The sequence below is a fragment of the Calonectris borealis genome, chromosome 2 (genome assembly GCF_964195595.1).
Source record: "Calonectris borealis chromosome 2, bCalBor7.hap1.2, whole genome shotgun sequence".
In the NCBI taxonomy this organism is placed as follows: Eukaryota; Metazoa; Chordata; class Aves; order Procellariiformes; family Procellariidae; genus Calonectris; species Calonectris borealis.
Genome location: NC_134313.1, coordinates 43,803,791 through 43,829,169, shown reverse-complemented (window position 1 = coordinate 43,829,169; position 25,379 = coordinate 43,803,791). Strand labels below are relative to the sequence as shown.

General features: G+C 41.1%; 1 protein-coding gene across 3 annotated transcripts in view; it reads left to right on the top strand.

The window, feature by feature from the left end:
- The first annotated feature begins 1,646 nt into the window (after window positions 1–1,646).
- Window positions 1,647–25,379, top strand: part of LYN (LYN proto-oncogene, Src family tyrosine kinase) — a 55,446-nt gene continuing 31,713 nt past the window's right edge. The window contains exons 1-6 of one of the 3 annotated variants that reach the window (XM_075141839.1): window positions 1,647–1,964; window positions 23,004–23,140; window positions 24,326–24,374; window positions 24,467–24,572; window positions 24,923–25,021; window positions 25,129–25,232. In XM_075141839.1, coding sequence (XP_074997940.1) covers window positions 23,009–23,140; window positions 24,326–24,374; window positions 24,467–24,572; window positions 24,923–25,021; window positions 25,129–25,232 — 490 coding nt within the window. In that variant the 5' untranslated portion in view covers window positions 1,647–1,964; window positions 23,004–23,008. Of the gene's footprint in view, window positions 1,965–9,020; window positions 9,389–23,003; window positions 23,141–24,325; window positions 24,375–24,466; window positions 24,573–24,922; window positions 25,022–25,128; window positions 25,233–25,379 lie in introns of those variants that run through there. The other 2 variants (XM_075141841.1, XM_075141840.1) reach the window with 2 other exon arrangements.

Genomic DNA, 25,379 nt, shown 5'->3' with positions numbered 1-25,379 from the left:
AAACCCACCAGAATACTTGATAATGGAAAGAAGAAATAGGGAGGAAAGGAGGGAGGCCAAGACAGATGTGAGATCTGTGCACCATTTCTCCTCTCCAGGAAGAAAGATACAAGATGGAGGTACTTATCTTATACAGGAAAGTGGAAACATGAGGCATTACCAGTACATTCTCTTGACCCTCTGTGACAGCACTCCCAAACAGAAATAGCTCATTTTGCATAAACTTTGGGAATCCAAATTTCCAACAGAAAAAAAATCCCCAAACCCAAAGACAATGTAAATTGAATCAGATGCTTCCTTTTTGTATAAACTTTTCATAGGGGAAAAGGTTGTTTTGTGGGTTTTTTTTTCCTTTCTTTTTAAATACCTTTTAATAAGTTGGGGGATGGGAGAAAACATTTATCAGAAAACTTTTTATTAATAGAACTTGAAGGAATTCCTTATTGTCTCACCCTACAATATTTTTAGAGGCTGGTCTTATATTGAGCATCTACATGACATCATGTGAATCATTGATGATATAATTCAAAAAAGACAAGCAGCTATTGCCCTCCACTTTTCAGAGCTCTACAGATGCCCAGAGACATCTGTGACTGATTTAGAAATGTGGCAGATTATGGTCTGACTGCTTCTACGGACTGACTTCTGCGGGATCAAGCCTGGAGTGACAGCCTCGAGACAGGACTGCAGCTCATACTACAGTGAAGTGATTGTGCCAGTTGCACGTGGCCGTGTGTGGCAGGCCTTCACATCAGTGCCAAAGATCTGTAAGTCCTACTGACATGAATCAGGTTTTTCTCTTAAACCCATAGGGTGTGAGCTGCATTGAGCCATTTCCAGCTGTTTGGATGGTCTGCTGGAAGTCCTCGCCAGCCCCTCAGTCTGCTCCAACTCATAGTTTGTTAGGCCTTGTGGGTGGACTTCAAGAAAGGGTACAGAGATACCTTTGAGCATCTTGTACCACTCTGACTCTTCCCCAAACTTGTTCCACTGTCTTCAACACTTTACGTGGAAAGCTTAAATGTCTTTTTTTTTAAATTCTGCCTTTGAAATCTCCATGACCTCGTCCAAAACTCGTCCAGGTGGTCTGGCAGTACACATATGACACCTTGACTCCGGTTCTCATGGAGCTTTTCAGCTGCATCCTCTGGGTGTTATGTCCACGCATTCATATTTCCTGTTTTGCTGACCTATGAGATCTTATTTCACTTTTCAACAAGCTAGTAAAAAAATTCTTAAAAAAAAACTGTACAAAAAGAAAAGATAGCCTTACTTGTTCTTTGTTTTCTTCCAACCCAGCCTCCAACGGACCTTAGAAGTTGCTATATTTGAGCTTTGGAGAAGTTCATGATGTTTTTTCAGGCTGTTGGTGGAACACGACAGCCTTTTCTGTTTTGCCCCTCAGACCAACACGGTTTTATTTAGTTATAACTTTTAAGGGAGGCTAGCTCGCCTGATGAAGCTTGTTCTGGGGCACAGGGGCACTCGCTCCCCGGGCGCAGCAGCAGCCCCGCCGTGCCCGAGGCCGCCCGGCAGACGCATACCCCCCGCACCCCTTTCACACCTCTTGCCCCACCTCGTCCCTGCCGCAGCCGCCCTCCGCTCAGCCTCCCGCGGTGCAGCCGGAGGAGCTGCTCCTCCCCGCCCAGAGCCGCCGGGGCCGCTGGCAGGGGCCGCCCGCGCCCCGCCGCCAGCCTTCCCTCCCTCGCCCCGCTCTCCCCTCGCAGCCCCGCATGCAAATCGAACCCGGCACCAGGAAGTAAGCCCAGAGGCTGCGAGCCAACCGCCGACGGCCGGGCGAGGTTCCTCCGCCGGCTGCCCCCCTCTCCCGGCCGGCGGGACAGCAGCGCCGCGCCCCGCAGGCACAGCGAGACCGGCCCAGCCGCCCCCGGGACACCCCTCTCGGCGCCCCGGCGGTAACCGTGGAGTTCCCTCGCTGCCGCTCAACTTTCGCACCCGGGAAAGTAAGTGCCTTGGCCCGTCGCCCCGCCGGGCGGGAGCGGCCGGCGGCGGGGGGGAGGCAGCCCCGGCTCTCCACGCTTCTCCCGCGGGGCTGCAGCGGGCGGGAGCGGGGGGTGCCCGGCCGGGCCGGCTCCGTGCCCCCGCCCCGGCACGGTACGGCTGGTACAAGGTGCTTTCCGGGGAGGTTTGCCCTCGCTTCTGCCTCCCGGAGGAGGTGCTGCTGCCGCCCGACCTTCCCGGTAGGACTGGATGGGGTCTTAAAGGAAATACGGCGTTAGGAAAAAAGTAATCCTTCTCGAAAGCGTGATTTACCTCTTGCCGCTTTGCCCGGCTTCTGCTATGATCTTGAGGGCTCGGGTGCCTTCTGGCTGTTTCGTGCCGGAAAGTGTGTAAAATTAGCTGATCAAAGCCTGCAGTCGGTGTTTCAAGCCAAGGAGATAGCCGTGACTTGAGAGAGACAATGTGGTATTCCTTCTTACACAGCTTTTTTCTAGGAGAGCAGTTCCTGGAGTGTCTTCCAAGTTAAAGCTGCTTCCTCTTAACTGTATGTTCAAATGTGCTTTAGCTTAAAAGAAAGACAAGAAAATGGTATTGTGATGTTTGGTGCATGGTGTTTCTTGCTGACTACTATTGTAATGGTACTGTATGCCTAAGGAATGGTGTTGAGGGGTTTTCTCCTTCCAATTTTAGTTTAGGATCTGCAAGTCAAACTAGTTGGTTGATGCCCTACCTTCAGTAAAGCAGTTAAGAGTTTCTGCTGAAATTGCATCTTTTATGTGTTTGCAGTGCATGGGTTTGAAATTGCATCTTTTATGTGTTTGCAGTGCATGGGTTTGCAAGAACTCATCTTGGTGCTTCGCTCCCCTTCTGTTGGCACTAAAGACCAAAGAGATTAACACTTAAAACTTGTTTAGCCAGATTATATTTCTGTGGGTATACGTAGGGAGCACAAAGGCTGAGTTCTTATTCTGTTGTTTCATCTGAAACCCCAAATCAATACCCCATTCTTGCCTTTCATTCCCACCTTTGGAAAAAAGAAACAATCTGACCAATCTTAACTTATTTTAGCTCATGGTAATACAAATTGGAAATTACATTTTTTTAGCCTGATCCCATAAAGTACCTGGAAGACTTTTGTAATTTAGAAATCTTAATGATAGTTGCAAGTATCTGTAAAGTATGAGTGCCAGGTAGATAAGTCTGCACCCATCATAGTATCACTATCACAATACCACTGAAGAGTTATTTAAAAAAAAAAAAAAAGAGGAAGATGATTGTTGGGAAGTTGCAAAGCTATGTTAGGAAAATGTAGCTCAGTTTTACCAAAGGGATAGTCAAATTGTGTTTGTGTGAATTGTTTCCAACCCAGTATTGAATGCAGAGTGGGTGTTACTCATCTTTTATGTGTTGGGACTTTGTATCTTTATAATAGGTACCATCAACAGTACTGAAAGTGTGGAAGAGAAAAAATCAAATAGTTTTCTCTGAAAAAGTAGCAACAGGCTAGAAATCAGTTAGATACTGTTAATAGGACGTTCTGAAATCTTGGGCAAGGATTAAAACTAATGAGCTCTCAGATCAACAGATGTCTCATTCTATGTCTCTCTTCTGAGATTTATAGCTTTTTTCTTTCTCCATTTCAGCTTTGTGAGCTACAGACTAGTTAGAAAAGAATTCTTGATTTAATAACATAAAGATCTATTTTAATTGTGTGCTGTTGAGATATATTTTTTTAACTGTAATGGTATAGAACAGTATAGATCTTTGTTTGTACAGTAGCTGGCTGACTTTAAGTTATTCTGCTTTTCTCCTGTAGTTTTTTTGAGTAAATAAGTTTTTTTTTTCTCTATATATATATACAGAAGACAAGGTAAGACTTAGGCCTTTCCTCTTAAGTTCCTTGACCAGTGGAGTTGCGCAATGACTTTTTGTGACAATGCAATGAATTATGAAACTTTCGCATATAAAGTCAAACCCCATTGCCTTTAAGATGTTTAATATTCCAGTTTTTAATGTCACCCTTTCAAGAGAGTTTCCATAAATGTGAAATTCTTTCTTGCATGTATTTATGAATGTATAAGTAACTCTTTCATAAGACTTTCCCCCCCATTTTATCTGTGTAATTGAAGCGAGCTATCTTCCTATGGCCTTGTTGGCTCTTGTAAGATAAATGGCATCACTTGGCAGTGCTAGGTCAACAGCTGGACTTGGTGATCTTAAGGGTCTTTTCCAACCTAAATGATTCTATGATCACAGAACAGCAGGTGTTGCGGGAAGCAGTTCCTAAAATGGGTAATGAAAAAGTCCAAGGTCCTCCTGGCTCTGCTTAGTATCTGATCTCCAGTGGGGTGCTCACAAGACCAGAGACACGACATCTGGCCCTTCTTGTGCACATCAGAGAGCAGCATTTGACCTCTCTGTAGCTATACAGAAAGTTTAAGAACTGCAATATTTAATCTCAGATGTGATTCCATTTCTGTCACAAAAAGGAGATGTTTTCCTATCTGTACTTTGCATGCTATTTGGAATCTTAATGGGCATCTTTGAGGTTTTTGGGTGGAAACAAGTTGACCATGAACCAATTTTTATTTTTCTCAAAGGGCTAGGTGATCTGGGGAGGGGGTGAGGTCTTTCCTCCTTTCCATATGCGCATATTCTGAGTGACTGAGTAACATTATTTCTTGTGTCAGGGAATTGTAGAGCCAGTTTTACTCTTGGGGTTCAGGGAGCTCTTTGCAGAACTGAATGAACACAGAAAAACAAGCAGATGAGGAATAAATAAATAAATAAAGGCATGGGGTGGGCATTAGGTGTGGGCTAGGATTCCTAGCACTCTGCTCTGGGAGGATGGCTGTACACAGAGGTGTATTTCTGCAGCACCAGTGATCCCTGAAGGATGTGAGCTGTCACGTGCTAATGCAAGGGATGGGAGGAGAATCCGTTGGCCGGGGATCCTGAGGGTTGCGTGAGCTTTGTGTGCAGTAGGTGATACTTCCTTCTGAAGCTATGGAGCCGAGTGTATAAATAATTACACCAAACCACATGATTCTCTTAAGTAGTATTTATTGATATTTTACCCCTATAGGATTACTATCTCTAAGAAGAACAGCTTCATTCTGTAGAAGAACCAGTTGCCCAGCTGAGAATTAGGATTTTTCTCCTGCTGATCATATTCCTACTTCCTATTTCTCCCATTTATTTGTGTCCCCTCTTTCATGAGAGTGTAGGAGTGCTAGAGATGGTATAAAGAGAAAGGCTTCCAGCCTTGCCGAGCCATGCCACAGGAGACTATGTAGATAAAAAATGTAAAATTACATTCATATGAAAACAGTCTTTAGTGAAGCATACAAGAAGGAGGAGACTGCCATACTGCAAACAGTAATGGTACCTTCTCAAAGAAATCAGCTTCTACTAATAAAAGGCAAATACAATGTAACTGTCCATAATGTGACGGTTCCTAGTTTAAACTTAATTGTACTTCAGGGAAGGATGGAAAGGTCTCTGCTTTCATATTTATTTTTGCCTGATTCAAATACGTTTCCTGTTGACATTGTCATTAAATGCTGTAATTTCCGAGGCTGAATCATTCACGGTCGTGTTCGGCATCTTTCCTGAAAATGTGGGCTCATGGAACAAAATGCAAAGGCAGAATTCATCTTGTGTTGGAAGCATTTCCTCCAAATATTTATGAGATGCTTGTATTTGTTGTGTGCCCTAAAGAACTACTCATAGAGGTAAATAGATTAGTTATTTTTGTCAGCCGAACGTCAGAAGAGAGGCCGTATTTTGACAGTAACACTTTGCTGGGGAGAGAAGGAGGAGACCAGGGGAAGGTGGAGGGGGGAATGGGTAGATCTCATTTCTCTGGGGGGGAAAAGGGTAGACTAGCACCGTTCAGGCCAGTATTTGCTATCCCTTAGGTCAGCATTGTCTATCTTTTTCAAACTGCTGGCATCATAAGTATCTACAATTGGTTGCTGTGTTTGCGCAGCATACTATCTTACTTCTTCAGTTCAAAGGACTCAAATGATAAACAGTCTGAACAATGTGTCCTTCTTCCTCTATGGTCTCTGCTGCGTGCAGCGTGAGGCTACTTCTTCCTGTCTAAATTGTGGTTGATATGTTGTAGAATTTGCTACTTTAACTTGCAAAGGCCTGCTTTTTACTGTGCACGTTCTTGTGACCAAGCCATTTCTTGAAAGTGCCTGTGATAGCAAACTGTGCGATCTTAAACTGGAAAATGTGATAGCTCACCACAGGGGTTGAAGTATGGGATGCAGCTACTCTTCCTGAATGGCGATTTCTGCAGTTTGCTCTATTTTAGAGGGCTACTGGAAGTCTGCACATGATAAAAGTTTGGAGGGAATGGACTCCCTCTGGGATGTGTTCTTAACTGCTCCTTTGTTGGTTTAACAGAAAGCCATTTCAGGAAGTTCATGAACAAAAACGTAGTCTGTTAAGTGGGCTTTCTGATGTGGCATTTATAATATATTGCTTTGCTTTTCATGTTTCCTTCATTAGTTTGTGCAGATAGGTGTACGCAAACCTGTTTGATCAATTTTTTGATGAAATCTTATTCAAGCTTTTTCTTGGGCATAAACTGAAACAATATGGTATTACAGGAGTGAGTGCAGAAGTATATTTGGCTGCTAAGCAAGTTTGTTCTTTCCATGTATGACTGTACTAGGGGCTTAGAACAAAATTAATATTAAAAGGTAAAGAGTATGTTTGAGTGAATTCCTACATAATGATAATGTGTTTATAAATCAGTAGGTCTGACCGATGATTAAGTTTTACTCTATTCAGACAAAGAAAATATTTCCCAGTGGTATCAACTGAGTAGGAAAAGATCTGGATAGTAGTGCATCTATTGCATTTATTGAAATTGCCTGCTCAAGCATCTCATGCCAGCGTCATGAGGCTTACATTCTTTAGATCCAGTGGACAGAAAATGGTTTCCTCCAGGGCAACCCCAGCCTTACCATGTGTTTTGATGGGATTTCTAAAACCCGTCAGTAAGTGCTGAATGCCCTAGGATAGCCATGATTCAGGTGTGAGCGGACGAGAGCTGGAGGACAGGGTTAAGTGATCGCCAGAGCTGGTGTCAGTGCCACTGAGGAAGTGAAAGTTTTTGGTAAACACACAGGAAGGGGATGGGCAGGAGAAAGAGGAAATCCTATGTTGGATGTTCTGGGTTCAACTTGTTCAGAATACATTGCAAGAGTCATTTGAATGTGCTGTTATGGCGTAGCAGAGCATGCAAATAGGATTCAAAGTACATTTTTGTAACTACAGACCTACATTGCAAAAGATCTGCTGAACTATGCAAAGGCTAGAGAGGAGCATTGCAGCCCATGAGGGGTGTGGGAAAACTTGCCTTTTAAGCAACTCTCCTGCTGTATTGCTGGTGTGGCACTTTGTCTTCCTTTTTCTGTCTGGCGAGGGAGATCTTTGCTCTGTCACTGATTTCCAGCTGTACTTGCACTGGCTGCGAGAGAGATTGCAGCAGCTGCCCTGGCACCAGTGGAGGAGCACCGGGCCACACTGAGGTGAACGCTAAGCCAGTTTCTCTTGGGATGTAGATGGCCTGATTGATGTTTTCTGCTAGGCAGGCAGTGGACAGCAGTACTGCCACTAGGCCTGACCAGGAGAGCTACCTCTTCTGAAAATCTCCCACTAAATTTCCTTAGTAGCAGTTCCCATCCCTCTGCCATGACACTTACCAGTGTGTCTGAAAAAGTCTTAGAGCCACACTGCTTCAAATGTCTTTATTAGTGTTGTGGTTTAACCCCAGTTGGCAACCAAGCCCCACACAGCCATCGCTCACCCTCCCCCCCGGTGGGATGGGGGAGGGGATTGGAAGAGCAAAAGTAAGAAAACTCGTGGGTTGAGATAAGAACAGTTTAATAATTGAAATAAAATAATAATAGTAACAATAATAATAAATTGTAATGAAAAGGAAAACAATGAGAGAGAAAGAGAGGAATAAAACCCAGGAAAAACAAGTGATGCAACTGCTCACCACCCACCAACGGATGCCCGGCCAGTCCCCAAACAGCGATTGCTGCCCCCCGACCAACTCCCCCCAGTTTATATATTGAGCATGACATCATATGGTGTGGAATATCCCTTTGGCCAGTTCGGATCAGCTGTCTTGGCTGTGCCCCCTCCCAGCTTCTTGTGCACCTGGCAGAGCATGGGAAGCTGAAAAGTCCTTGACTTAGTGTAAGCACTACTTAGCAACAACTAAAACATCAGTGTGTTATCAACATTCTTCTCATGCTAAATCCAAAACACAGCACTATACCAGCTGCTAGGAAGAAAGTTTCCCAGCTGAAACCAGGACAATTAGTAATAATGTGCTGTTTGTTTGGGGCTTTTTCTCCCCAATTTCTTGGAAAAAGCCATGTTTCAGTCTTTATTCTGCTGTAGCAGTACTCCCTTCCTACCTCCGTTTCCTTTTTTGTTCTCCCATCGTTCTTTTATTTCCCCAACATCATTCTTTCTCTCCAGCTTTGTCTTCAGCACTGACAGTGGTAAAAGCTGTTTATTTCATCTCTTGATTTAGATCTCTGTGCAGCAACTTTTCTTTTCCCCCTTCCAGAAAAATAAGTCTCAGCACCTTTCATAATGTAATTATCATTTGTAATCTACTTGTGCTACCTCATCAGGGAATATGCACCCAGAAGTATGTACCCCCAGCCTCTTGACGAGGTGTGAGGGTGTGAAGTCCAATGGAGTACCAACCTGGCAGTACTGACATGGTCTTCACAGTGTTTTAAGACGCCCGTGCCTCCTTAAAGGGCAGCTTTGTACTTCTATAGATGGCCAGCAAGACTCTTCTATCTAGAGCATGTATTATGTGTAGGTGTGATCTATCTTTAGAGCCAACTACCACTGTTTACCACATCTGATTTAAAATGGTGACCTCAACCTGATTTGAAACAGGTTAGTTTCTATCTTGAAGATGGTCAGCGTGGATTGTCTGCTACCCCCTTGATGCCATTCTGCGATGTTTCTTCGACTTCTCTGGTCAAGTTTCATTTCTGTTGTGTGCAGGAGGTTTTTCTGTGTTGTGTAGTGGCACATGTAAAAGGTTTTTGAGCCAGCGTTGACTCTCCTTGTAAATCCACCTGGTTCAGGGAAGCAGAGCGTGGATTTATTGGCATGTGTGCTGGCCTGTGAAGAAGAAACCAAGGTTTGGTATTGGGGGGTGTGGTGCCAAGGCAACAGCTCTTGTTCCAGGATTTCCGTGCTGTGCTCCTTGGTGTCGACATGCCCCATATGCTCTCTCCCCACAGAAAGTGAAACTTAAGAATTTTAGCTTTGGGAAGGCAGTGCAAGTTTTGAAGAACCAACTTCAGCTGGCATCAGCAGAAAAGAAATTTGGCTGGTGGAGTGAACAAGTGGGAAAAAGGTGCTTCAGGTGAGATGTTTCTGTTCTCAATGAAGCATTTGAGCAAGTCTGAGGGCATTGGATACAAGTGTTGGAAAATTCAGCATTTGAATAGGTTATTTGAATCAGAGATCAGAACAGTATTGTCTTCTGTAATGTATTTGACTATGTACAATGGCAGTCTTCTCCTGCTAGGCTTAGATGGGTGAAAAGTCCTTTTCCTTGCTCCTGCAATAAAAAACAAAAATACCAAGATGCTTGGTATGGTATGACATAGGAAAGTAATTTCTCCTTTGAGTGCAAAATACAGTTTCAGTGATATGACTATATTATGTTTATTACATGTTCTGTATCTTGTCATACTGATTGAGATTATGTGCTTTCCTATGCACTGCAATTGTCTCTAGCCCGTTAGTTATCATCCTTTGCATTCTCTTTTTATCTCTCTGCTTCTGCAGTCTTCCCTCTTCATTTATTTCTCAGCATCAACCCCAATTTTGACTTCTCAGGGATTTCAGCCCTCTCCTACACCTTTTCTCATATGGTTTGTGTTGTCCTGAGACCTTCCCATGCATGCCTAACAATGAAGCAGTCTTACTGGTTTTTAAAGCATCTCCTTCGCACAATGCTTAATTCTATGGAATTCAAATGTAAGTTCATTGTGGACTCATTACAGTTCTCCTGAAACAAACTTGGGTAACCATCGTGAACACTGATTTATTCTTACTCCTTGCTTGGAAAGTTAGCTGCATGGGCCGTGAATGCTAAAGTCACATATAAACAATGTCTAAGATGTTTTTCTTAGGTACAGTGTAATCACGTGGCCTGCTTATGAGCTCTCTGTTTGATATTTGAAGTTACAAAGATTATAAACTGTAATGAGCCGCCAGTATGGTCGTAATAAGAGTGCTGTAAAATTCTTGCAGTCTCCAGTATGAATGTGAAAATAATTCTTGTTATGGACCTCCAGTCTAAATCTGCCAAAATTATCATGCATGCTGTCCTACTCAGTAAGATCCATGTCCTGCACTTTGTTTAGAAAGTCCTGGCCTGAGTCTCTCAAAGTCTGTAGAGCTCCTGCAAGTTGTGGGCTGTCACTTACAGGATCAGAGCCTGGTTCAGTAACTGCTAGGTCTTCATCTGCTATCTATTGCAAGGCTTTTGAAAACAAGAAATGTCAAGGCAAAGTCAAAGTAGTAGCAGCAGTCAAAGTAAAATGCATTAAAGTATTAAAATGCAATAAATTAACATGTTGAGCAAATGCAACATGCTTCTTCAAGTCAGTCCTCCACTCAGAACTTCTATTTAGTGTAGAATAACTTCTCTCAAATATAAAAGAACTTTAATCAAGTTAATAGCTGCTCTCCCGGTGATTTGGAGAACTCTGTGTGTTCATTCTTGCCTTTGAGAAAGATCATCTGCAAAGACATACACGTGTTTAAAATCCAAGGTCTCCAGTTCTTCCTTAAAACGTTTGAAGTAGGAACAATCAAGTGAACTGTCACACTAGCGATTCACAACCCTCCCTCAAAAGAGAGTTTCCAGCTTCCCACTCTCACTCCTCTCTGAAAATGGAAAGAACGTAAAATATTTTTCATTTTGGTTAACTTTAGAGAAACTTCTTATTCATGCTCATGTGTGCAACAAATGTGAAAAGCATGCTTAGAAACTTGGATGTGAATTCTTACTCCATGTTCATTCAGTGACATATTTCCTTTTACACTCTTACTGTCACTCCAGCTTGAGCATGTAGTTTCAGAAGACTTTAGTTAAAGTGTGCTTCTGTCTTTACATGCCAGGCTTTCAGACCTGAATCAGCAGCAATTTGCAGTCCTACAGGATATGTTTGGTAGGTTTACGCAGAGTGTACTCCTATCTATTGAAAAAACCCTGATCTCAAGGACTTCATCTAAAAACCTCCAAAAATTGCTCATGATATAGGTCTTTTAGTTCTATTTATCATATTTGCAGCAAACTGTTCGTTCAGGTGGTATCCTTTGGTGCCCCTGAACGTATCCCAAATTGCAACAGTTGCTTACAACAGTTTACTAAGCTGGGTGAGAAATCAACTGGAACGTGCCTGGTTTAGATTCATGCCCTCAAAAGACTATAATTAACACAGAGTTTAAAACAAAGTAAAATAAACGAGTTATAAATAGACCTCAGTGAAGTGCCAGAACCTGGAATACAATCTTACACCCTTGAAGTTAAGGGAGGTTCTGCTACTTACATCAGCGAGAACAAGACAAGGTGGTTCCTCACAGGAACACTTACACAGTTAGTGCTGAATGTTCTTCTAGTATTCCTGTAAAGATTAAATAGCACAAAACTTCATTTCTGCTAGTGTAATTTACTGGCACCAGATTTGACACTGTCTGATTTTTTTTCGAGAACTCTTGCAACTTCCTCTTGCGACTTAAGAAAACTTCCAAGGTTTGCAAACTTCCAGGAGGAACTGGACTCTGAGTAAGAGTGTTAGCCCACATCAGCATGAATGATTTAACCCCAAATTTTAATCTGAGCTCAGAGTTTATTCTTAAAACCAATATTACATACCCCAGTACAATCGTCTGTGTTTCAAGAGGGTTCCTCTGTATATATCTAACGCTGTACAGCTAATGAAATACAAAACAGTCTGCTAGAGAAGTAGCTCTTTTTTTGCAACTGAACGATATGCTGGCATTTGAAGAAGGTGAAAAAAAAAATCTGTTTTTCTTTTGTGAAATTCAGTGCTTTAGACAGCTGCCCAAGGCATAATATGATGCTATTATAACAAGAATGCTATGTTTAAGTTGCAAGTTTGGTCATGAGTACGTGTCAGCGTTTAAACATGGAGGTGACAGCAGATGAAGAAACCCTCTGACCAATGACGCAGGATGGTAAATGCAGCATGGTGCAAAGTAATGAGAGTTACAAAATGACCAGGCTAGTGCAGAGTTAGGATCCATTGACACAGAAGTCATTCTGCACTAATTTAGTCATAACTATCTTAATCCATGTTGAAAGAGGATTGTAGAATGCATAAAACCAGGTAAGGTTTATAATAATTGATTTATTCCATGGGGATATGGTTACCTGAATTTGAGAGAACAAAAGCTAATACGCACTAATGATCTGCTCCCCCTTTCCCCCTTTTCTTAAACACACTGAAAACAGAAGATAAACCCAAAGGAGAAGTGGTATACTTTTTATGAGGCCACCCTCAAAACCTTCATCAGAGCTTGTGGGCTGTGAATTAGCTGTCCTCTATCATGTTTTCATTGACATGTTGTGATAATTTCATGATCTTTGAGTTCTCTTTACAGTATAGCAATGGGTTTGAATTACAGGCACATCTCAAAGCAAGGGATCACATCTGCAAAAGACTCTTTATTGCCAACAACGTCTTTAACTAGTTGAAGGCCATGTTCGTAAATAACCATCTTCTCCCCTTAGTCATAGCAGCTATTAATGATTTTCCCTAACAAATACATTCGTCTGGGCATGTGGAGGTTGAGCATTAGGCTGCCTTACTTGAATGAGATGAAGGTTTCAAGTATCAGCTGCTACCTGCAAATATACCTTCCTACGTGCCTTCTGGAGGGGGCAGACAGAGTGACAAATTTCAGTTGAAGAGCTAGTTGCGGTACAGCCTGGTGATGATATTAAAGAGACACCTTAATTTTCCCCAAACTCACTAAATGTTAGCGAGCTGCTCACTTCATCCCATGTTGTTTTCTGAGGCTCAGTGAAACAGGGAAAAGCTAACTCTCATTTCTCCTTCATGTATCACGTAGTAAATTCAGACATTGGGTACTGCACAGTGGCTCATGCAGGGCCACTTGTTACTCAGTGTAATTTGTTTGTGTGGCCTTTGGTTTCAAGTACGTTTATGGGTATGTTGAAATCAATACCTGAGTTGTGTGAACATCATGTGTATGAACTAGGCCTTTTGGACTGATGTAGAAACCCTTGTTGCACATCCCTCAACTACACCTTGTTTTGGGAGGCAAAGTGTGTGTGCGTGAAGGAGAAGAGGAGAGCGAGGTGCTAGGTAAGTACTGCTGGGAGTGAAGAAGAATAGGTCCCAGATCTGTGTTCTCCGAAGAAACTGTGTGAAGCTTGTCCTTCTGCCCTTCTGTTGCGTCACTTGTTATGAGGATGATGTCATTTGGGCTACTCCTGGACCTCACTCCAACACCCTGTCGTTTTTATGGGTAGTTTCTCATTTGCCTATGCCACAGTGATTGTAGTCATTAAAAAAGGAGGGGAGAAGGATCCTTATACTACTGGTAGACATGGACATCTATAAAACTCAGGGCAAATATTAGACTACTGAAACTTTAGCACACTGCCATATTGGCCAAAGTCATCAATTTAAAGCTGAAAAAATTGTATGTGAGTCATAGATACACTCAGCTTGGAAAGTAGACATAGTCCTTGGGGTTTGCTAGCTGGAGTGGGACACTTCCTAATACTTAGGAAAATTGTTGATCCTCTTCAATGTAGTGGTTTGGCCAATTTTTCATCTGGAAATAGCAATTTGGTTATATGGAGCTGCTGTTTGTCATTACTGAGGTTTTTTACCAGTAAAGAAAATGACGTTTTTACTTATAGTTTGCATGACACTTTTAAGTCTGTGAAGTATTTTGGGAACCTTCCCTTTAAGTTGGTTAACATGTTGGTACAGTTTTTCTCTGTTCCATTTCATAAGATCCTTTTGAAGAACTTGATAGAAGTATTTATTCTGTTATGTCAAATTAAGATGTTATTTGACCTTTCCCCCTATCTTCAAAAGATATAGTACAGTGGAAAAAAGTTGAGGAAATGGAAGATGCGGTTGCCTGAGGGCTGGCAAAGTGAATTAATTCATTGTTGATATTGATTCAAAATTCTGGAGGATGCAGTTGAGGCAAATGATTGTAATAAAATGAAGCGAGTGTTATAAGGTCAGAAAACAGATGTTAGCTTAATGTAAGACTTGGTTTAAAATTAGTGCCAAAAATACTGACTACATGAATCTGGAACATTTTCATAATATATAGAGTCTATTATGCAATGTTAACAAAATTACAATCTTGTGTGTATTAACTTTCTTGTGTTTTGGTATTTTTCTTCAATTGAATAAACAAGGATCAGTAGTATTTATAAATTACATTCCGCTTCATTTCAATGTAATTTTTGTTTCTGAATTTTATTTTCATCCTTTTGCAAGCATTATAACATTATTATACTACCACGATGACATTAGTTATTTTCAGTGTTTCTTTTTGATTATTTTAATTTTTAAATTAAATTTAATTTTTTTTTTACCACTGCCAAAATTCCTGCATGAAACCAAGCTTTTAACAAATCTAGGCAAAAACTGTGGTGGATTTATAGAAAAATAGAAGATGGTTCTTTCTTGGTCAAGGCCCCCTACCCCTGTTAGAGCTGCCTTTCATGTCATCAACTATGATGATATTTATTATATATGTTATGCTATCATTTGAGTTCCAACAAAGATCGTGTATCATTTAGCTGAGCACTGAATAAACTTATCCTCTCCCCAGAGGCTTAAAGGCAAGACAGGCAAAGGTTGGACTGTGGATTAGTATCATCTGAATATAGAAAACAGTTTACCTGAACTGTTTTACCAAAGCAGTCCTATTTCAGAGGCTGCGGAGGGAAGTACATAATCCTCAAACCTCGCCTCACCACACCTGATTTCTATATAACTGTATTGGATCACTTCATACTTGGAAGCTTGAGATGTGGTAACTTAAGTCACTTATTTTCCATTTAGTATAGCAATGTGTTAATTAATGTTGGTTATTGCATAATAATCAGAGATAATAATAATCAGAGATAGCATGGACAAAGTAGAATTTCTCTTGGTCGCAATTGCTAAGGAAGGAATTGTGAAAGCAGCTGAAGGGGGTGGTGGTGCCTGTCTGCTGCACTTCCCCAAACTCTCGGCAAGACCACTCTCTGTTGCCTAATGTTACGTTAGCATTACATTGAGACTTTTTTTCTTAATACTTTCATTTGCAATGAAAAAATAGGAGTCCCCTTGTGATATTAGGAGTAATTAGAAACACACAGGGGGGCTAAGAATGTCATGCAGAAAGAATGGTCTGGCAAAATAATGGGGAGAAATTTAATATCAGGGTGTAAGGTCATGCCACTGGAGATATGAAAGTCTGCTGTGACAACAGTTTGTCATTATGAAAAATGAGACAAATTTGGATGTCCTAACAGATTATAGGCTAGTGTGATGAAAGTGTGACAATAATACATTAATTTCTGGAATTTATTGGGTGACATATTTCTGTAGATGGAAGAAATATTAATACTAGTTGCTGCAAGGCATTGCTGAAAGTCGTCTTGGAACACCTGACCAACTCCAGCCTCCTGTCCTTAAGAGGGATGAGTTCAAACTGAAACAGATGTGGGGAAGAGCTCTTAGGATACCCAGTGGAAATAGAAAAGACTGAGAGTCTGAAAGAGGTGTGACTTCTTCCTAATCACCCGAGAGGATGAAGGGCTAAATGCCATTATTGTCCCCAAAACATGCTTAAGACTGGAAATTACAAGACAGCTTCTAAGCCAAGTGCAGTGAGGTTCTGCAACCTTACAGCAATAATGTTTTGTTCTTCCACACCATCACGCATTAACCTCTCTAAAACTGGAGCATGGCAAACTCGCAGCCTTGGAAAATCTGAGGGTTTGACTTAAATGAGAATGAGTTTGAAGAAATCTCACAGTAACATGCTTGTTGCATGCTTTTCCACTACAGTAATGTTTGGGTTTTGATGGTTACGCTGGGGATTAACTTGTTTCTCTTCTTTGCCTGTTTATATAGATATGCATGTCAAAATATTATTTTAGCTTTGTCTCACCTTTTCCCAAAAAAAGATTGAAGCAGCTAAAGAATTCCCCAAATTTTCTCCTTTTTTAAAAATGCTGTCAGCTGGACTACTGCTTCTCACATCACAGGAACAACTACACTGGGAGTCTACACTGGGCAAGTGTGTCATAGTTAAACACTGAGTAGATTTAGGCTATCCATGCTCCTTTTTATATGCATTGCAGGGAGCATATGGTGATTTGTGCCCATGTGTGTATATATAGATATATGCCCATGTTTATGTGTATCGTATAAAGGATAACTTCAGTTTGGGAGGCACAGAGATGATGTAATCTGGACCTACAGAAATAAGCTAAATTAAAAAAGAGATTAAAATACATGAGGCGAGGAGTGACTGAGACATACATAACCATTTCGGCAGAAAGGCAAGGGAAGAACAAACTGCTTAAGTTCCCCTAGTTGGTCTCCAGTGCAAAAACAAGATGTAGGAAGTGAAACAAGCCCAAGATGAAAGCTAACCCAGGATTTCTGTGTTTGCCAGAGTCCAGTTTGATGAAAGTTACCAGGCAGTCAGGATTTACAGTAAAATTTAAATGTGTGTATATAGATAACATTATATTATATATATTATATTATTAAAAATGTATGTACATGTTTTTATATTTTTATATATATATGTGATGAGTTGCAGCTATAAGAACAAGGCTGAGCAAAACCAAAACTGATCATTTTTGAGACAGGCAAGGAATAGGAATCCACTTCCGTTCAGTTGCTCTCCAGTTTAATTCTTTCACATTACTCCCAACCACAGATAATTTATTTTTGTCACTCTTATTCTCACTCTGATCTAGTAGCACATCTTCACTGGCATAAATATGTATAGATCAGTACAGATGAGGCTTTGCTGAGCTCTACCACCTCAAATTAAACTCCTCTGTGTTCCTTGGAGGTTGCTTTGCCATTCTGGACCGTGTGATGATGGGTCAGAAATGAACCCAGGTTTCCCAGGCCCCTCAGAGATGGTCCTCCTCCTAGTCCCAATAACAGAGGTACAGAAGATCGTTGCAACACTCAGGTACCACAGATGATGTGGAAGCAGATCAACATAGAGTGGCAGTCAGCAATAAAGGTTAAGATAAACTAATTCCTTAAATTTAAGATTTTTCCCATTTTTTTCATGGAATGGGAAACTTGAGCAGTTGATTGAAGTGATGTGGAAAGTTGGATGGGGTACTGAGAAAGCAGTTGTTTGTGTCCTTGGGCAAAGTGGGCTTACGATTCTTCCTCCCCAGCAATTTTAGATCTAAGTTGATCACTCTGAATTTGTTTGTTTTTTGAGACACTTCTGCCTTGACCTTGAGGGTAATGTAGAGAAGTCTCATATTCTCGATTATTCAGGAGATCTGATGAAGGCAACACTCTGGCTTTATTACTCTTGAAGTAGCAGCAAACCAGCTGGCATTAAAGGCCAGAATGAAACGTCTAAAACAGAGGAGGGAAAAGATATTCTTTTCAATTTTTGAAAGAGGTGTTAAAAAATAAAATTATTTACCCCTTTGCTCTCTAAGCTGCTTTAAAGCTCCAGGTTTAAAACCAGTTGGGGTTTTTTTATATATAGGTGTAAACAATTGCTTCCTGTTCTTTGGTTCAGAAGCTTAAATACAGAGCAACATTCAAGACTCAGAATAATTTGGGGGTCTTGATTGTTTAAATTTTTTTTTTTCTTTATACTTCTTAATGCACTGTCTCTCTCTCATTTGTACTGCTAAGGAATATCTTTTATATGCGTAAGATATTTTGTGGCTTAAATGAAGAGTTTACTGCTTATAAACCTTGTAATTGAATACAAATTTATCTTATTTATGTACCTGCTAAAATACATATGTATATATATGTTAAAAGCCTAAGCCACCCACAGAATTGGTGTTTATATAAGTGATTACTGACCTTTTGAACAACAGATATTTATTTGATAAAATAGAGTTGCTTGTATACTCAATGTAGTTCTAATGCTTTTAAAAGTTACTTTATTTTTGGAAAAGCCAAAGTATAATCTATTTTAGTTGTTTTTTAAAAGTCTGCATTTTCTGCAAAGATTAAAATGAAGCCACTCTAAACTGTTGAAAAATCTGTGGGGATTTGAGAATTATTTTCATGAAGACATGACTTTGATCAAGAAAAGCCCAGGTGGATTTTTAGGAGATGGTTTCTAATGTGCACTGTAAATACCGTATGTAACAGAATCACAAGGAGGAGAATATTTGCGACCATGAGCAAAGCGAAAAAATGAGATCGGCTTTGGAGAGGATGCAAAGGATAAGCACTGGGAGGAAATGAAGCCTCAAATGCTGCTGATGGTGGCTGGACAGGCAATGGTCACACGAACTTTGACTGCTTGCAGGAGGAAGTATTGTGGCTTTAGACGCATTACTCTGCTGGTAATGTAGCAAAGGGCAGGTAAAGCAATAGTATTTTGGGGATAGACAGCAGCTTTTAACCCTGGAAAAATGTTGCACTAGTTTCTGACCCCCAACCCCCCGCCCAGTCCTTTCTGGAATTAAGACCCAAGTGCTACTGTAGCAAGACGAAATAGGGGATTCAGAGGGAAGATTCAAGGCAAATGCTTCTGTAGGCGTCAAAATCAGTGTCTGTGGAACAGCCTGCTACAGAGGCTCTGGGTGATGGTTCTTATGGATACTCCTGTAGCTTTTTGAAGGGTGCCTGAACTTAGATTCTTGTCGCCACGCTGCAGATGTTAACTCAAGTACCTGTCTTTACCTTTTAGCCATGAAATACGATATGCTCTTTGTTAAAAGAGAAGTCGTTACTTTTTTAGATATCTGTTTATAAAAGTTAGCAGCTATGTTATATAGAGCTTCTTTTACTTGAATGTTTCTCTTTCATGTCTAGAGGTGTGGACAGGACAATAAATGAAAAGCATGGATGAAAAGTAGTGTCTGCTGCATTGCTAAACTGTTGGAATGGGAAACGTCTGAGTAGGGGCTGACAACATTTCCTCTGATGTCTAAATTAGATTTATCTCTGATGAACAATAATATAGTTTCATTTGTAACGATGCTGCGCTCTCTGGATTGCTCTTTTCTTACCATATTCTCTTTCTGCACAAAACGCTTCCTTGATGCTCCTTGTGATATGGCAACAGAGAGCTATGCAAATAAATATTTTACACTGAGTAAAATATTTTATTTATGCATGAATGAACTTCCCCCCTTCAGATTTTCCTTATGACTACTAGATAAACTAAGCAAGATGTACACTGCATACACATTTTGTATTTCAAAGCTGCATTTTTGTACGGGTAATTTGCTAGGGTCGAACGTTTGTTCAAAGTTAACTTTGGTAACGGTGCAGCATTTTGTATTTTGAAATCCGTTACAATGTGTGTTGATTGAAACTCTCTCGTCAGTGCCTGCTGTTTTTACTGGCCCTGTGAATCTTTACTTTGATACCACTCTCAAAACCCTGGGAAAGACCCAGGTCAGATTTCAGTAAAAATGTATAAAACTATGCTGGAAACAAATACGCCTGGCATTGTATGCCAGTCACTGAGCAGAAGCTTTGGAAACCAAGACAGTTACGTTTGCTTTGGGCATAGGACTGATCTCATGGAATTTTAAATGTCGGTCCAGAACCTAGTGCACACAACTTTCTTTGTGCTTCGTCTCTATTGTCTGCCTATATTTGTTTAGAAATAACATAAGGACAGAAAATTAAATATTAAATTATATATCATATACTTAACTATATTGATATATATTGTGCTAAAAGTTCATTTTATATTATTGCGTATTTTTCATGTTTCTTTTGCAAGATTTAAGGGGCTTGTTTTATGAAGAAGCTAAAAGTCTCAGGATGTGTCTACGTTAGCATTTTAGTTAGATCGGGATCCCACTCCTGAAGCAGTTGCCCCCACTTGCTAGGCTGTAGTTCGTGTTGTGGAGGAGAGTTGGAGTGCAAGAACGGGACTGCTCTAGGAAGATGCATTGCGGGGCTTACCTTTAAATAAACCTTTGCTATGGTCTTGCTCCTGCTGAATGTTCAGTCCTTGGGGCTACACTGGAGTGAACAGGGCAATACCCCCCCCCCCCTTGAAGCAGGTATGGGCTTCAGCACCAACTGTTGGGGCTATTTACTAATGTAGACCTAGCTAAGTCCTGTGAGGACTACGGGCTTTCATCTCCATGAGGAAAAAAGAAAACCAACAGTGCTTCATGATGAGGCTCAGGATCTTCTCTTTGTTTGGTGCCATCACATGTGTTACCTCACGTACTGTATTTGTGTGATTTCACACGACATGGAGTGGACTTCTGTGGGATTACGGAGCACCTGCACATTGGCATTGCTGATCCATTGTTGTTACTGTCACGAACAAATGCTAACCTTGAGCTTACCAGCACAATCTCACAGCAGGCTTAAGTTACAGCTGTTCTTGTGCTTTAAGCTGCAGAAGAAAATCTGAGTAAAAATGCTTTTCTCTGAGTTTACACCGGCACTGGGCAAGCTGCAGTCTCTAAAGATACCCTCAGCTTTCTTACAGCAATAGGGAAAGGGATTTTTGGCTGACAACTTAGATCAAATTACCTTATGTCTTCCACCTCAGCTCTTTGTTCTATAGAAGCAGAACTATTCAAGAGCAAAAGGTTAGCACTTAGGTGGCTAAATACCTGATCTTGCAGATACAGCAGGTAATTAAACACTGGGCTTCCTGATGTCTAGGGTGAGCATGCAAACACCAGCTTGCCTGTGGGTGTACAGAAATTTCCTATGAACCAATTTGCTACGGAACAAGAGTCATCCATATATCCACAATTATAAATAAATAAATAAAAATCTTCTCAGTATTTCAAAACAACTAGTACATAACCCACGTAGAGCTGAAAATTTGGAAAAATCTTCTAATGGATGTTCTCACAAACTAAAATCAAGCATTAAAGATACTTGCTTCTAAGGGAAGATCCTGGCTGAAGGTGCCCCCCAGTGCCTTCAAACGAGTACGGGAACACTGAAATGTTGATACACAAGAAGAGAAAACTGTATTCTCTGCCTCTGTGGGATGGTGATGCCTGGTCAGCGCCTATTGATTTTCTGTATGATTCCTTTTATTTTTAATTCAAGAAAAGACGAGAAGGGGAGCAATGAGTTCTCATGCTGCTTTTAAACGAGTATCACAGTTTACTGCATCACTGCTTAAATTTTATGGACACAAAAGATTTGTTGACAATAGGTGACAGATAATTTGCAGAAAGGGAGGGAGACGAGATACCCTCCTCTCATGTTTAAAAGAAAATGTTCAGCCTGTGGATAGGACAGTTCATCTGTCATTATGTGGTGCTTCCTCCACGGCAGGATGGGAGATTAAATGAAGACAATGTGGGAAGTTGAGGCCTGCGGCGTGAGAGTGCTTGTGGCCTTGTTTTTTTGTTATTGTCAGTTAAGGTTATGATTTTTGTCGGTATTGTTCCAAACGTAAAAGTCTTAATATGGACCCAGACCACTCTGGCTAATTCTCCTCCCTACAAGGGTCGGCTGTGTAAGGTGCCATCCTGCTGAAACAGTTGTGTCCACAAGTGGGACACGGCTACTACTTTAACTGTTTACTATGGTGACCTTTTCTGTCCTAGAGATGAAGGTAAAAGTGAGATGTAGGATAGAGTGTTACAATCTGCTTTAGATTCTCCAGCGGTGTTTTAGTCAGTGCTGGCTTACTTGAGCCTGCACTGAGCTCTTATTTTAGGATTTACATTGTTCTTCAAAAAACTGGCTTTAAAGATTAATTAGGGCAGGGGGGGAGTGAGAGTATCTGCCTGCAAGGGAAAATGTGACTCTGAACCTAGCATTAGAGCACTGACCTGAAAGGAGGGAGAGAGGAAGGAAGAAGAGGTTTGAAAAGCATTCATAGTGGATTCTTTGAAGAGTAAGTATAATTACTCTCCTCTGAGGGAGGAATATAGAGATAATGTTGTTGTGCTTGCTGAAGTACTATATAATTACATCATGGGATTAGCAGTCAGGTTCCAGTCGTGTAGATGCTAACAGCTGTATCTCATCTGATTTAGCATGGATGCACATCCTGGGAGAAGGATTATCCTTCTAAATTGTGTCGAAGAAGAAATACTTGTGTGGTGATTAGCCGTCACTGATACACACATCGGCTATTTTAGACTGCTGTAACAGGCCTGTTTGAACAAGGAGATTCATTACTGAAGGTCACAGTAGCAGCATATCTGCCACGGAGCTGGGACTGCACAAGTCATCAGCCTCATGTGAGACAGCTGGATCAAACCGAGCTCCCTGTTAGACTGGCATATGCAAAATGAAGTGGGGAGATACAGGCGTTGCTAACTCCAGCTGCAGTTCTCATCATTTGGACTGGAATTTTTTCCTACATCTTCCAAAGCAGTCTCTTCTCTAAAACACACAGAAATAAGTTGTCACTACAGTAATTATATTTTTCTTATATCTATTCTGAAGCTCACAGTAGTATCAGAAAGATGTAAGAGGTTTCGGGCGGGGAGGGTATTGCGGAGAAAAAATGATAAATCTGAAAATGTTGAAATGGGAAATAACTATTTTGAAATATTTACTTCATCTGTGGATTGAGACAAGAAGTCATTTCTTTTCTTTGCAGCAGAAAAGAGCTTTCAGCGTGTGTTCCTAACCTTCAGTTGTTCTCCCTGTGAACTATTGTGTGTGAAAAGGAAGCATGTTTTTGCTGCATAGCCCAGATGATTGCATGGGAAACGGCTTGGTTTATGGCATAATGTTTTTTGTTTAATACCTTTTTTATTCCAACAGGAAATATGGGATGTATAAAATCAAAAAGGAAAGAGAATCTGCATGGAGATGGGCTAGATTTGAAGAATCAACCAGTACGTAAAACTGAACGAACTATTTATGTGAGGGATCCAACGTCCAATAAACAGCAAAGGCCAGTAAGTAGATAGTCTCAGGGGAGAATTCCAGTAGCAAGATCAAAGCATGACTGGCATAACTTAAATTTCAATCCAAAGCACATGCATGAAGAAATTCAAATGATCATTAGTCCACAATTGGGCTTTTAGTGTTGTGCAGTTCACCCTCAATGAATAAGTACTTAAAAAAAAAAAACTAAAAGTTTGTTACTGAATTACTTTATGTTTGTCATAGTTTTCTGCATGAAAACAGTAATCCTTGGCAAAGCTTGATCTAGATACAGCTACGTCTGTAGAAGGATGCTAGGTGACTTTAGAAAACCTGAAGCAGTTTAGAACTGTTTTTAAAAGCATCGGCGTTGAGTTTTTAATATCTGTGGGATCCAGGTGTTGATTATTCTCTTTAAAAAGGCTGAGGTAATCAGGGGCGATTCTTTACCAGCTCTAGTCAACTTTCCTTTTACTCACTGAAGGCCGCTACTGGACCTTGCAGAGATGCGTAGGTAAGGACGGGAGGGGAGCGGAGGGTGCAGCGGTGAAGGCAGCAGCGCTGTGCTGCAGTTCCGTGTCTGCTGCCTGGCATTCGAAAGGAAGGGTGCTGGGATGGGGAATCCCGTCGGGTACCAAGTGGGTTGGCTATTTTGCAGATTGACTGGTACCTTTCCCCCCCTCCCGCCTCTACTGTGCTGAGGAAACCCTGTTCCCTGACTGCCCTTAATGAGGGGCCGTGCTCTCTGCGGGTGTGAATGACACCCTTCTCTCCCCTCTCACCAGCTGACGCAGTGGACTCAGCGTGCTCTCAGTCAACGTACACACATCACAAACTACTATTATTTTTTTTTTCTTGCACAATCTTAGCAACATAACCGTGCTTGTAGTTCTTTAGCATGACAGCTACATGTTAATAACTGTCCTGTGAAAGTGCCCTGCCTAAAGGCTCTTCAGCAGAAGTCACAAAGCTGTGAACTGCCTCCCCACAGCTTCTGTCACACCTTCCTGAGGTGTGAGCTGCTCAGTTCAAAATGTAGTGGGGAGTTACTATATTTTTATGTTGTAATTCGCTTTTGAAGAATGCTGGGAAAAGATTGGAGCATTTCCTTTTAAGACATATAAGATGATACCAAAGCAACTGAATTATATGTAATTGTAATGTAAGATTGTCACAAAGATCTAAAACTGCTTAATTAAAGACATATTTTATTGTAGGCAAATACAGAAGCACAGCTCTTACCAGGACAGAGGTTTGTCAGTGAAGGTACGTTTTCATAGGAATCTTACTGCTGTGTGCTATGCCCATGTCAGCGTGCAAAATAATGCAAACGTGCCTTTGGCTTTCTACCTTTGTAGAAACAGAGGAGCATGGAGTCATTGTGGTAGCTTTGTATCCCTATGATGGCATTCATGAAGATGACTTGTCCTTCAAAAAAGGAGAAAAATTGAAAGTTATTGAGGAGTAAGTATGGCAGTACTGATTGTATCGTAGTTTTTCTTTGGATTCATCTAATTCCCTTTATAATTTTTTTATATCCTACTCATAACATGAGTGTATTAATGATAAGAGAGCTCCCTTATATGTGAAAATACAAATGCATGTGAAGCTGTTGGTAGGACTTGGCAGCTGCCCTTGGTAATAGTGACCAAACATTGATCCGATGGAGCCAATGGCTTCTCAGGGGGCTTGAGTTCAGAGAAAAGATGCTGCTTCTCTCTCCAGCGTGGGCAAAGCTCTCAGCACAGTAGAACCCAAATATCACTTTATAGTTTTCCTTTCCTGTGAATACTACTGTTGTTTCTGTTTTTCAGGCTGGGAGAATGGTGGAGAGCAAAATCTCTCACGACGAGGAAGGAAGGCTTCATTCCCAGCAACTACGTAGCAAAAGTAAACACCTTGGAAACAGAAGAGTAAGTTCTCCCAGGCTCTAAATACTGGCAAACTACTTCTTCACCCTAGTGGTGTATCCTTTGTGGGTGGGGGAAAGAAAGGGTTCTAACTCTGAAATATTTTTCAGATGGTTCTTCAAAGACATAACCCGAAAAGATGCTGAAAGACAACTCCTGGCTCCTGGAAATAGTCCTGGAGCTTTCCTTATCAGGGAAAGTGAAACATTAAAAGGTAGGCTTTGGGGTGGGTTACTTTGGAATTGATAGTAGAGTTAAAAACATACAATCTGTCTTCACAAAAATTGGCACTAAGTGGCACTGGGTGTGGAGTAGTCCTAGTGATTCCTATTGTGTGAATTTTCTGCAGTTCTGTAGGAGT